Genomic DNA, 13,425 nt, shown 5'->3' with positions numbered 1-13,425 from the left:
GACAAAATTCCTCCAACGCCGCCGCCTCGGAACGCCGTCTCTCCCGACGGTTCAGCGCGCCCTCCTTCGCCAAGCGCTGCTGCTGCTGCTGCTGCTGCTAGAGTGGCACTAAAGCGAGAGGGCGGAGCTAAGACAGCGCGCGGTGTGGCCGGGTGGGCGGGGCCAAAGGAAAGACCCCGCCCTCTCTTCCAACCGTCCCCGGCAGCCGTTGGGATTGGAACGTATACACGTCACCCCCACGAGGCGGCCTGATTGGTTGACGAAGCCCCGCCCTCTTTCCCAGATGGCCACGCCCCTTCTCTCTACAACAGTGGTTTGGCAGCGCTTTAACCCTTTTTCTGGCTCAAGGCTATGGAATTCTGGGAGTTCCAGCTCCCAGAATTCCATAGCATAGAGTCAATCTGTTCCCATTCCAGCCAGGCTGCAACATTTATCCTGCTCATACCATCTTAACTAAGGGCTGAAACAACAAAATGCAGGCAACTGACATCTCCAATTTCCCCCTCCTGTTTGGTTTGTTACCTTGCCTGATAGAGAAGCCAGTGCAGCTAAGAAGTGTAATTCCAGTACACAGAATGAAATGGCAATACCGCCTGAATGGGTAAATACAGCCACAGGGTTGTGAGGGCTTTTTGATAAAGGAGAACTGATTGTCTGTGAAGTTGGGGATCTATGAGATGTCCCTCCGTTGAAATAATAACCACTTTCCTATAACCCTCTCACAAGAACTGTGCTGCTTCAGGCCAAGTGCCTATCTAGTCCTGCATTACGTTTCCACAGTCGGCAGCCAGATGCCTATGAGAAGCCCAAAAGCCATGCAATACAATAGCATCCATTTCAGTGTCTGCTCCGGAAACTAGGACTAAGGCATATTGCATCTAATATTGGAGGGAATACATAACAACCATAGAATAGTAGAGTTGGGAGAGGCCCCAAGGGCCACCCAGTCCAACCCCATTCTGCCATGCAGGAGCTCTCTATCAAAGCATCCCCATTGACAGATGGCCACCCAGCCTCTGCTTAAAGACCTCCAAAGAAGGAGACTCCACTACACTCCGAGGAAGGAGTGTGTTCCACTATCGAACAGCCCTGACTGTCAGGAAGTTCCTCCTAATGTTGAGGTGGAATCCCTTTTCCTGCAGTTTGTATCCATTGTTCTGGGTCCTAGTCTCTGGAGCAGCAGAAAACAAGCTTGCTCCCTCCTCAATATGACACCCCTTCAAATATTTAAATACGGCTTGCTATTTATAGCCTCATCCCTCATGAATTTCTCTAACCCGCTTTTACACTGGCCATGTTGGGGCCCATGGCTGCATCCTGGGGCTCATCCACACTACGAAATAACCCGGCTTGGAAACTGGGCAATTTCCCTGTCGTTCAGACTTCTTCCACCAATTGTATTTGATGCTGTTTGCAGGGGGAAAGGGACTGAAAAGCCCATCTAAACCAGTGAATTTGGTACCGGTTCCCTTAACTGTTCTTTTTAAAGAACCACAACAATCTGCATCTCTGATAGTATGAATGTGCTATCGGATCAATTCGAACTGTGCGGATACCATTCTGGAAATGAAGATGCCTCCATTTTGATCCAGAATGGTGGTGAACAGGAACTTCAAACCAGATTTAAATGCCATGAAGAGATTCACTGCCTTAAACCGTAGTGGGAATGGTGAATCGATTTTGAATTGATTCACAGATGCATGTAAAAAACATGTGACTGGCCCCTTGCAGAATCAAATTCCATAGTTTTACCCCACACTATGTTAAATATTTTGAGTCATGAATCTCTCTCCACAACCGTGGATCTCAGAACGCTTTGTTGAAAGATCAGCAGCGAAGGGAAATGGATACCAAACAAGAAAGCTTTTAAGGTAGATTAAATTACATGACAGAGTGTGGAGAGAGGTCAAAGAGATAGAAGAACATACACTATGGCCGCTTAAGCACACAACTGAGGATTTCCTTACAGACTTCCCTTACACATGTACACCTCTGTGTTTTCGTCTGTCATGGGAATAGCTTGCAAGTGCTGTTGCCAGGCAATGCGGTCGCACTGCAGAAGCTTGTGCTCCCACACGTGGCAAAGCGTTAATTGGCAATGAACTTTCCCATCTGGGCTGATGGGTCTCGGATCTCTAAGTGCTTGGCCTTTTGCCACTCCTTGTCCCCAGGGACATGTTAGTAGCACCCAGCCTCAGCTGCAGCATGGAACTGGATCCGCCATGCTGAATATGTTGAAATTTATGGTCCCATCTCTTCTGCTGGGTCTCAGCTTGTATTGAAAAGGCTAGCTAATTGCTCCTTATGTCGAGGGAAGGATGGTGGTTTCCTACATATCCAGTAGCAACACTGAAGAAAATAAAAACCTATCTCCATGATCTAAAATGTGCCTCTCGCTACACCAAAAGCCCTTATCTCCCCCTGATAAGAATATATATTCTTAGTGTCTTCCTACTTAATACTTGTAATCACTAAACTAAATACTGTACATACTCATGTATACGTCTAGAAATTTTAATTTAAAAATTGACCCAAAAGTCCTGGGTTGACTTAAAGTATTGTACTTTAACTTTTATTATAAAAAGGAACCATTCCCTAGTGAAAGGCAAGGGCATAATCTGGAAGCCCCCTCTACTCTCTCACCCACCCACCCTTCAGTGTGAAGACAAACATTCCTCAATCTACAATACCCACCACATGAAGTGAAAAAACAAATAAACAAGGCAAAACATGTACACAGAGCTGATCTATTACAGAACAAAATGAAGAGGGGAAATGACAGAACCCCACTAGTGGTCACAAACAGGTCCCAACTGGGAACACTCAGGCACATTGTCAATGAACTACAACCCATTCTGGACAATAATGCCACTCTTTCAAGGACTCTTGGTGGTAGACCTTGCTTACAGACAGCCTCCAAACCTCAAAGAGGTACTTACCCACAGGAAAACACATGACACAGATGGAGACGCACATAGTAAGCCTTGCCACAAACTAAGATGCCAACTCTGCCACACATTTATCCAGGAAATGTCATCACAAGACCTAATGCTATCACCCACATTATTAGGGGGGCTTCCCATGCTCATCCTTCAATGTGATCTATGCCATACTGTGTCAGCAATGTCCTTCAGCACTCTACCTTGGGCAAACATGCCAATCCCTGCACCGGAGGATAAATAGACATAAATCAGACATTAAGAATGGGAATACACAAAAACTGGTGGCAGAACATTTCAGTCTCCCTGGGCATTCCATCTCAGACCTCAGAACAGCGGTCACTGAACAAAAGAACAACGAAGATAGATTGGAAAGAGAAACAGCAGAACTGGAATTCATCCACAAACTACAGTCCCTCAGCAATGGATTGAACAAAGATGATAGTTTCTTGACACACTACATGCACTTCAACACCATCTGAACCCATTCCTATGGGGATGCCCTACATTCATCTATTCCCCTCACCACAGGCTAGTTCCATTGCAAAACTGGATCTGCCAGTTCATCTCCATGCACAAAGACCAGTTTCCTATGTCTTTGTGCACTAACAACCATCGTTAAAATTGGACCCTCAACTTCATTTCCATACACAAAGGACTTTGAATTTGAATTGACATCTTCACATACCAATGGCATATATATGTCTAGACCTGACTTCCACTCCACCAAATGCATCTGAGGAAGTAGACTGAAGTCTCTGAAAACTCATTCTGCCAATTTCATTCTTTAAGTTAGTATCAAAATACAAGATCTCTCTGTAATTCATCCAGCATTTAGGGTTAACACAAACAGTCATGCCTGATGCAATTTTGTAAGTTCTTTGGCATTATTTTCCTTTGCTTCATCCTTTGGATCCTTTGCTACTTGTCCCTAAGTTTTATCCTTCACTTATCCACGGGTCATATCAAAACCCATAATTTTGGGCCCCAAACCTGCCCTTAAACTTATACATGAGGTTGACTTATAGTCAAGTACATACGGGTCATTATATTTTGTCATACTGTATGTTTTGTATATTTGATGGTACCCCCTTCCCACTTAAAGATTTATTTTTACAATTTCTTTTTTTAATTACATGCAAAAAAAAAAGCTTAGCTGGATATTGTGCAGTGAACATTTGAAAATATACAAGCTGCCTCTTCCTACACTTAATAAAATAAAAGATTAAAGAGACCTGGCAGTGTGGATTTCATGAAAAGAGGGATATTGTTAGAGTACAGAGTTCTTGAGTATCTTGGCACGGGTGGGTATGGATTTTGCCCACCTAGATCCAAGTTAATTTTTTTTTGTGTGTATAAGGTTTTTTCCACCATGCTAAAGTTTTTCTACACATCCTAACATTAGGAGCAAAACCTTAACTGATAATATGTTCCTTTCTATATCATCAGAAAGCAGTCCTCCTTTTTCAGTGACATGGCATTACTAAGTTTTGTTATTAGATACAATCTTTTCAGAAGTGTTCCTATATATCAGTGGTTCTCAACCTTCCTAATGGCGTGACCCTTTATTATAGTTCCTCATGTTGTGGTGACCCCCAACCATAAAATTATTTTCATTGCTATATGCAAATATGTGTTTTCTGATGGTCTTAGGTGACCCCTATGAAAGGGTCCTTCGATCCCCAAAGGGGTCCCGACCCACAGGTTGGGACCCACTGCTATACAGTGCGTCCTCGCCTCACGCGGGAGATCCGTTCCGGATCCCTCCGCGTAAGGCGAATTCCGCCTATGCTCAAGCCCCATTGGAAATGGGACGCGCCGCCCCTTCCGCCCCGCGGCTTAAGCGCATACGCTCAAGTCCGCGTATGGCGCGGGCGCACTGTATATGTATGGGGAATACCACTGGCTCAATCATTAATCAGAATAGAGACTGCTGTTAGCATACCCTAGCCCCCTCCAGCTGTATATGGAGTTTTCATAATGAATATCTATCATGGAACATGACTGGACATCATTATGATGAACTGATACATATTTTGGGAATCATGATGGCCCAAGGTAGGGTTGCCATAAGTCAGGACCTCCATACCGGGACAAATGTAGGACAACATTTTCAAATGGAGGACACATTTTATAAAAAATGGAAGACACGCAAAAAACACGAAAAGCACCAAAAATACACAAAAAAGACACTTTGAGGGAAAGGGAAATAAATGGGCACCCACCTCCTCCTCCTCATCGTTTGAATTTCACGCCAGGAAATGGCGCTTTTCTCTCCCCCTGGCCAGAGGCCTTGGTCCTCCTCCTCCTCCTCCTTTGCCTCCTCCTCCTCCTCCAAAGCTCACTGGCCAATGAAAGACTGGGGCTGGAAACAGGCCAGCCCCCGCTCTTCTGCCATTGGCCAGACAGCTTCGGGGATGCGCGCTCCTTTTTAAGCTCACACTGACCAGGACATGCCAGGCTTAGATAGAACAAAAGGACAAGCATGATGGGCTATGCTAAACATGACACATTCCTCCTACCTACTTATTTTGCATTTCCTATGGGAAAGGAAATGAAAGAAACAAAGAACAAGCAATTATTGAAACGGACAAAGACCTTATCCTGTCTTCCTTTTTGAAGTTCCTACATTTCTCCTGTCTGTCTGATCATCAAAGAATTGTTTCAGATCACATCAATGCATTAATACATTTCCAGACTAGTTTTTCCATTCCTTGGGAAGATCCTCAAAGCATTTAGGTAAACAACAAATACCCGGAGGGCAGAGTTTTGCGTATAACTTCCCTACCCCATTGCAATCATTCTTGCCCACTTTTCTAGGTGTACCCTTTGGGTACTGTCTGAGTCTTCAACAGTCTCTTCTCTTCAAGAAAAGTAAATATACCCCCTCTTAAATTTTCCGCTATCCAAATTTCCAATGTTCTCGTTCTGTATTCTTGTGTGAATCTTATTGCTAAATCAGTTCTTCTACGTTTGATTGCTCCCTTGCCCATTTTCTAAATAAAACATCAGAACTGAAGTTTCGTGCAATTACAGTTGGCCCTCTACATTTGTGGCTTTGATTTTTATGTATTTGATTATTTATGGTTTTGATTAATATGTTTTCTCTAGGAGGCTCTAAGTTCTCCAGTGCAATTCTGCTGGAAATTGACCACAGAATTATGCTGGAGAACCTAGAAGTTCCTAAAGAAAACACTTCTCTAGTCATTTCTAGGTTCTCCAGCATGATTCTATAACCATCTTCTGGCAGATGTTGACCACAGAGTTGCACTGGAGGATCTGGAGATTTCTAGAGAGGTGTTCTGTTAGGTTAAAAGAATAGTGGGTTTTTTTATTTTGTTTTTTCTACATTTACAGGGGTCTTTCAACCCTAACACCAGTGAATGTGGAGGGACCACTGTAGTACTGGTATAAACAGGTCTAAAAAGATCTCAGTAAGTTACACACCTCTTGCATGCCTCCTTTTGCACTAACCGTAACCCCAACTTTTAAAGGAGACACTGCTGATGGGGAGTCCAAGTCCCCCCACCTTTTGGGTTAACACTAAAGACAAGAAATCAGAAGAAGACTAGGACTAGGAAGGGCAATTATTAAAGATCAAAACAAGATCCTGAAGAATGAAGATATATAATTGAATACCAGGTTAGGTAATACATGCCATTGTATTCCCCATTTTTATGTATGGTTGTGAAAGCTGGACAGTGAAGAAAGTGAATAGGAAGAGAATCAATTTGAGATGTGGTGCTGGAGAAGAACTTTGTGGATACTGTGAACTGCTAAGAAGATAAATAAATGGGTCCTAGAGCAAATCAAACCTGAACTCTCCCTAGAAGCCATGATGACTAAATTAAACTAAACTGTGTACTGTGACCATATCAAGAGAAGACATGACTCACTAGTAAGGACAATGATGCTTGGTAAAGTGGACAGCAGCAGGAAAAGAGGAAGACCATTTCACATGGACAGACTCAAAGGAAGCCATGACTCTTGAGTCTGCAAGAACTGAGCAGGGCAGTTGAAGATAGGAGGACTTGGAGGTCTCTCATTCATAGGTTGCTTTCCAGCTTCAAGCAATCTTGGATGAAACGGATTTTCTAGACCCATTTCAAACTGGCTTCCGGGCGGGCTATGGAGTTGAGACTGCCATGGTCGCCTTAGTCGATGATCTCCGTCTGGGCATGGACAGGGGAAGCGTGTCCCTGTTAGTGCTTTTGGACATCTCAACGGCTCTCGATACCATCGACCATGGTATCCTTCTGGGACGCCTGAGAGAGTTGGGTATCGGGGGCACTGCACTCCAGTGGTTCCGTTCCTACCTCTCGGGTAGATTCCAGATGGTGCAGCTGGGGGACTCTTGCTCCGATAGGAGGGAACTCACATCTGGTGTCCCTCAAGGAGTCATTTTGTTCCCCATACTATTTAACATTTACATGAAACCGCTGGGAGAGATCATCTGGAGATACGGGGCGCGGCGTTATCAATACATTGATGACACTCAAATATGCTTCTCTGTGTCTCCGACTGATGCAGTGACTAGGGATGGCATCTCTCCTCTAAATGCCTGCTTGGAGTCGGTAATGGGCTGGATGAGGGAAAACAAACTCAGTCTGAATCCAGAGAAAACAGAAGTACTAGTGATAGGCTCCCCGGGCCCGGGTAGTGAAATTTGTCCACCTGTCCTGAATGGGGTCACACTCCCCCTGAAGGACTCAGTTCGCAGCTTGGGAGTGCTTCTGGACTCGTCGCTCCAATTGACATCTCAAGTGGATGCGACGGTCAGAAGCACCTGTTATCAGCTTCGGCTGATACGCCAGCTGCGACCCTATCTGGGCCGGGGGGACCTTGAAACTGTGGTACATGCTCTGGTAACCTCTCGATTGGATTTCTGTAATGCGCTCTACATGGGGCAACCCTTGTACCAAACCCGGAAGCTTCAATTGGTGCAGAATATGGCCGCAAGATTGTTTGCTGGTTGTTCCAGGGCGGACCACATAACACCCATCCTGCAAGATCTCCATTGGCTGCCTATTCGCTTCCGGGCGCAATACAAGGTGTTGGTAATTACCTATAAAGCCCTAAATGGCTTGGGCCCAGGTTACTTGGAGGACCGCCTCTCCCCATACAATCCGCCCCGCACACTCAGGTCAGCCGGAAAGAATCTGCTAAGGGTTCCAACCGCAAGATATGCGTCAACCTCGCAAAGGGCCTTCTCTATCTCGGCCCCAAAAATTTGGAACACCCTTCCTGATGAGCTCCACTCCACCACCTCTCTGGATCTCTTTCAAAAGAGACTTAAGACCTTCTTTTTCCACCAAGCTTTCCCCCATGTGCCCTGATATTATATGGGTCCCTCCCCCCCGATATGTATCTGCATCATTGACATCAACTCAGCTGGCTTTGATTTGGTTATATAGCTTTTTAAATTGTAATTGGTAATTTGTTTTATTGTTCTATTGTATTGTATGTATATATTGTATTTTTAACGTGTATTATTGTATTCTCTGTATTTTTGTGCACCGCTTTGATCAATGTGGAAAAGCGGTATATAAATAATTTATTATTATTATTATTATTATTATTATTATTATTATTATGGTCTTCCATGAGCTGAAGTTGACTTGATAGCAGTTAACAACAGAAACTGTTCATACATATGGACATCTGACACTAATAATAATAACAATAATTTTATAATGCCCTTTCAACTCTCTTACTGAGCCAATCAGAACACTCATCCATCTTACTCAGTAGTTTGAAAGTGGGTCTTCAGGCTAAAGTCTTTTCCATCATCTGTTGCCCATCACCTTTTACCTGAAAATTCAAAGGATTTTTGCTCTTTGGCATGGTCTCACATGCTTATCATGCAAGTTTTTGATATAATGAGTTCCCTGCCATTCTAAACATATATTTCTTAGTGCAAAATAATTTCTTTGTATTATCACAATCTATGTAAGAATCAAAGATTTTTTCCTACCACATTGGTGTCTGTTTCCACTGTCTGTTCATTGCCTTCATTGTGATCATTGTCTTGATATCTGGGGCCACTGCAGTCAAGCCGGATCAGAGCACGGCATCGATAATGGCAAATGAACTTGCAGTCTAAAGAGGGGGGAAAAAAAGAAAGAATGAAACCATCAAACAAGGAGACAAAGTGCAAGCATAAGGGGAATCAATGAGTTTGGTCAAAAAAGGCAATGGTTTTCTAGGAGTTACCATATGCTCGATCTCCAGTCTATAAAAAAGGGCAGATCAGATTCATTGCCCATGTCACACACTTTGCAGCTGGGAACAGGAAGGGAATGGTTTTGAAAGGGGGGGGGGGGGGGGCAATAGTTGAACCACAGTAGCTTGTGTCAGTTAGACAACAAACTGTTCAGCTCCTCCTTTTATATAATTCCCAGGAAAATGCTAAGCACTAAAATATTTTATAAACATGGACTAGTAGACTTTTATTTTAACAGTTCTATCCAGCCTTTCTGTGGCTCCTGCCAAAACCACACAAGGGCAGCTTATATCACCACATTTCTATGTCTCAGTCATTTGCTTTTGGAGGAGGCTTGCAATCACACTAGAAGGCTATTAGCATTTCATTTTTACCATCACTAGGACAGCAATTTTCCGCCTTTGTGCTTAATATGCAAGTGCCGGATTTGTCTCTGGGGCATTGCTTTAATGAATCCCTGCCCTGTGTAGCCTTTGTAGCCTCCTGATAGACAGACACAGCTTGCCAGAAAAAGATAGTGATCCCCTACTCTTCAAAGGAAGAGACATGAAAGAGGCTGTTTGTCGCAAGGCATCACCTTTCCTTGCAGTCACTTGGCTGTCTGCCTGCCAGGATAAAGGCCTCATTTTTAAAGGGAAGCCTACACTGATGATTCTCTGCTTGGATGGGCTGGAGGCACGAGATATATTCTCATATGAGAGGAATGCCTAATACTAGTCACATAATGCTGGTGCACAACATCAGTCTCGGCGGAGGGAGTACCATGAAAGCCTAGGCTTCAGTATCTGTATTCTGCATTGTCTGCGTTTCTGTCTTAAAACCAAAAGAGAATTATGACTCAGCACAAGCACAAATGTGCTTGTACAATTTCCATCAGTTTTCTTGTGACCCGTTCAAACAACATGAGTTGAAATTGGTTAGAAACTTTTAAGTACACTGGCAAATATGTGTTAGGGTTGTCAGAGGGGAAACTGGAGAGGACTCCTGCATCTTTAATGGTTCAGTAGAAGAGGGAATTTCTTGTCATCTGGTTGTGTGACAAGCAACACCTACTGAATTTCCCTCTTTTACACAGCCATTAAAGGTAGAGGAGACTTCCAATTTTCAGTCTGGTGACCTAGTTGTTGCTAAACATCCAATAACAATATGGAAAGGGCAATAAACTTTTTTTTGGAGGAGGAGGAGGAGGCATAAGTTTGACAATAATGTGGAAGCAAGTGCTGAGAAAATATCAGTCATACAAGTTTTGGAAATCTTATGTAGCATGTTGACATATACCAGATAAAAACCCACACCCTTAAAATGTGATGCTCCTGGAGATTTCTACTTTTAGCATTTCTGTAAACTGGTATAAACAACAACACTGTGAACAAAAACAAAAATCAATATCAGCAATGTAATGACTTGGTTAATCATTATGCTACACACAAATCAGAATCTTTTGTAGAGTATGATTATCTGAAAACCTTTCCAGATGTGGTTTTCATGCAAGGACAGCAACTAAACAGTTGAGCACAATTCAGATGGCATCTCTGTAATGATCAATTTTGTTGCAGATGCAAATGCCCTTTCAAGCATTCATATGCTCTTTCAAATTGTTGGGGGAAAAACAAATTTCATATAAAAAGTTTGTCACATCCTTCATCATAGTGTACAAAATTGTCCAGTTTTGTTTACTGAAAGTTTATTGGAGTTTTCTGTGAAACACACAAAGCCTATTGTTTAATTAAAATCTATTGATTTATCAAAGTTGGCAGCTACATCCTTTGGCCAACAGTTCATTGTCTAGCAAATGAAGGTTAATGATGGTTTTTCCCACTGAACCTGGGAGCTGCTAGTAATAGGATATATCAGGGCTACAAGACTAATTGTGTGTGTGCATTTGACTTTGGGACTGTGATTTAAATAGTTTGGCCAACATTTTATAAGTTTCTTGCTTCAGAAATTTTATTTATTTATTTGTTTATTTATTTATTTGTTTACTTACTTCCCACCTTTCTCCCACAGTGAGATTCAAGGTAGCTATTTAAATTTACTCACAAAAGACCATAAAACTTAACTGTGAAATCCTGTAACTGTCAACATTTTTAGTTAACTACCCAAAATAGAAGAAATGTTGCTGCTTAACAATTTGGGTTGACTTTTTGCATCAACTGGAGCCTGTTACTCTAGCAAGCCATCTTGAACATGTCTCTGGACTGATGCTGCTGAGCAGTTTGTGTACTTAAATACTTTACAGTTGCTTTCATGTGGACAGATGATGCAATGGGGGAAACACAGCACACAATAGGTAAAGAAGTAGTACAGGAATACCCAGCTACGATAAATGAATTCAAGTCACCAGGACCGGATAAACTACATTGAAGATTATTGAAGGAACTCGCAGAAGTAATCTCATAACCACTGGCAATAATCTTTAATAACTCTTGGAGAACAGAAAAAGTCCCAGCAGACTGGAGGAGGGCAAACATTGTCCCCATCTTCAAAAAGGGGGGAAAGAAGGCCCAAAGAGTTACCACCTCGTTAGCCTGAAACGAATACTAGGAAAGATTCTAGAGCAAATAATGAAACAGACAGTCTGTAAGCACTTAGGAATGCTGTGATCACTAAAGATCAACATGGATTTCTCAAAAACAGGTCATGCCAGACTAATCTTATCTCTCTGTATAGAGTTACAAGATTGGTAGATGAAGAGGATGCTGTGGGTATAGCATATGTTGATTTCAGTAAGGCCTTTGACAAGGTTACCATGGTATCCTTGCAAAAAAGCTAGTAAAGTGCAACTGTTCGGTGGATTTGTAATTGGTTGGCCAGCCAAACCCAAAGGGTACTCAGTAATGGCTCCTCTTCCTCCTGGAGATAAGTGACTAGCAGGGTGCCATAGGGTTTGGTCCTGGGCCCAGTGCTATTCAATATCTTTATCAATGATTTGGACGAAGGAATAGAGGGCATGCTTATCAAATTTGCAGGTGACACCAAATTAGGAGGAGTAGCTAATACCCCAGAGGACAGGATCAGGATTCAAGATTACTTTAACAGATTGGAGAGCTAGGCCATAACTAACAAAATGTATTTCAGTAGGGAGAAATCTAAGATACTACACTCAGGGAGAAGAAAAATAAAATGCAGAACTATAGAACAGGTGATCCCTGGCTTCTCAAGAGTACATGTGAAAGAGAATAGAAATCTTAATAGACCACAAGTTGAACTTGTCAACAGTGTGATATGGCATCTTAAAAAAGAGAATGCGATTCTAGCCTGCATCAATAGGAATATAGTGTCTAGACTGAGAAAAGTAATATTACCACTCTATTCTGCTTTGGTCTGACCTCACTTGGAATATTGTGTTCAGATCTGGGCACCACAATTCAAGAAGGATATTGACCAGCTGGAATGTGTCCAAAATGGCAAAAAGTCTGGCGAAACCATGCCCTATGAAGTGCAGCTTAGGGAACTGGGTATATTTAGCTTGAAGAAAATAAATTTAAGAGATAGCTATGTTTAAATATTTGAACAGATGTCATATTGATGAAGGAACAAGCTTGTTTTCTGCTGCTTCGATGATGAGTACACAGAGCAATATATCCAAACTACAGGAAAACAGATTCCACCTAAACATTAGGAAGATCTTCCTGACAGTCAGTTCTGTTGAACAGTGGAACACACTGCCTTGGAGTGTAATGGAGTCTCCTTCCTTAGCGGTCTTTACAGAGACTGATGGCCATCTGTTGGAAGTCCCTTGATTGTGTGTTCCTGAGTGGCAGAGGGTGGACTGGATGGCCTTTGTGATCTCTTACAACTCTAGGATTCCATGAATAACTACTAAGTTTGCAGAGATAAAGTTCTGAACAATAGCTACTTTAATTTAAGGAATCATAAACCAAAAATTAATATATAGATTCTTTTCTGCAGCTTACAAAAACATGTCTTCTTTCCTTCAAGCAATCTTTATCACCAGCACAGATCTGTATTGTAAGACTATCATGTCTTTGTTTTTTTAATTCCATTCCCAACTCCTTAAAAACTGAAACAATGCTAACTTTGCTGTTTTTTAAAAAAATATTTTTGGCCAATAGATTGCTAAAGGAAATAATGAAAAGTGAAAAGGGTATGTGCTTTCAAGCTTTTGATACCAGAAAACAAATATAATTTCATAAATTTAGACCAAGCATTACTTTAGTGTCTTGACCCAATTTATGAATGTCAGACAACACTTCTGCCACCAGCTTGAGACCTCATGGACAGAATTCATACTGAACTATG

The 13,425-nt window shown here is 42.3% G+C and overlaps 1 protein-coding gene across 1 annotated transcript in view; it reads right to left on the bottom strand.

Moving 5' to 3' along the window:
- Nucleotides 1-13,425, bottom strand: part of RASSF1 (Ras association domain family member 1) — a 46,937-nt gene that overhangs the window by 21,827 nt on the left and 11,685 nt on the right. The window contains exon 2 of the mRNA XM_089525454.1: nt 8,914-9,038. Within this exon, the coding sequence (XP_089381580.1) occupies nt 8,914-9,038 (125 nt within the window). The remainder of the gene's footprint in view (nt 1-8,913; nt 9,039-13,425) is intronic.

The sequence above is a fragment of the Sceloporus occidentalis genome, unplaced genomic scaffold, assembly GCF_023333645.1.
Source record: "Sceloporus occidentalis isolate IW3139 unplaced genomic scaffold, rSceOcc1.0.p SCAF_1, whole genome shotgun sequence".
Lineage (NCBI taxonomy): Eukaryota > Metazoa > Chordata > Lepidosauria > Squamata > Phrynosomatidae > Sceloporus > Sceloporus occidentalis.
Note: the sequence above shows the minus strand (reverse complement) of the source record. Positions and strands in the feature narration are given on the sequence as shown.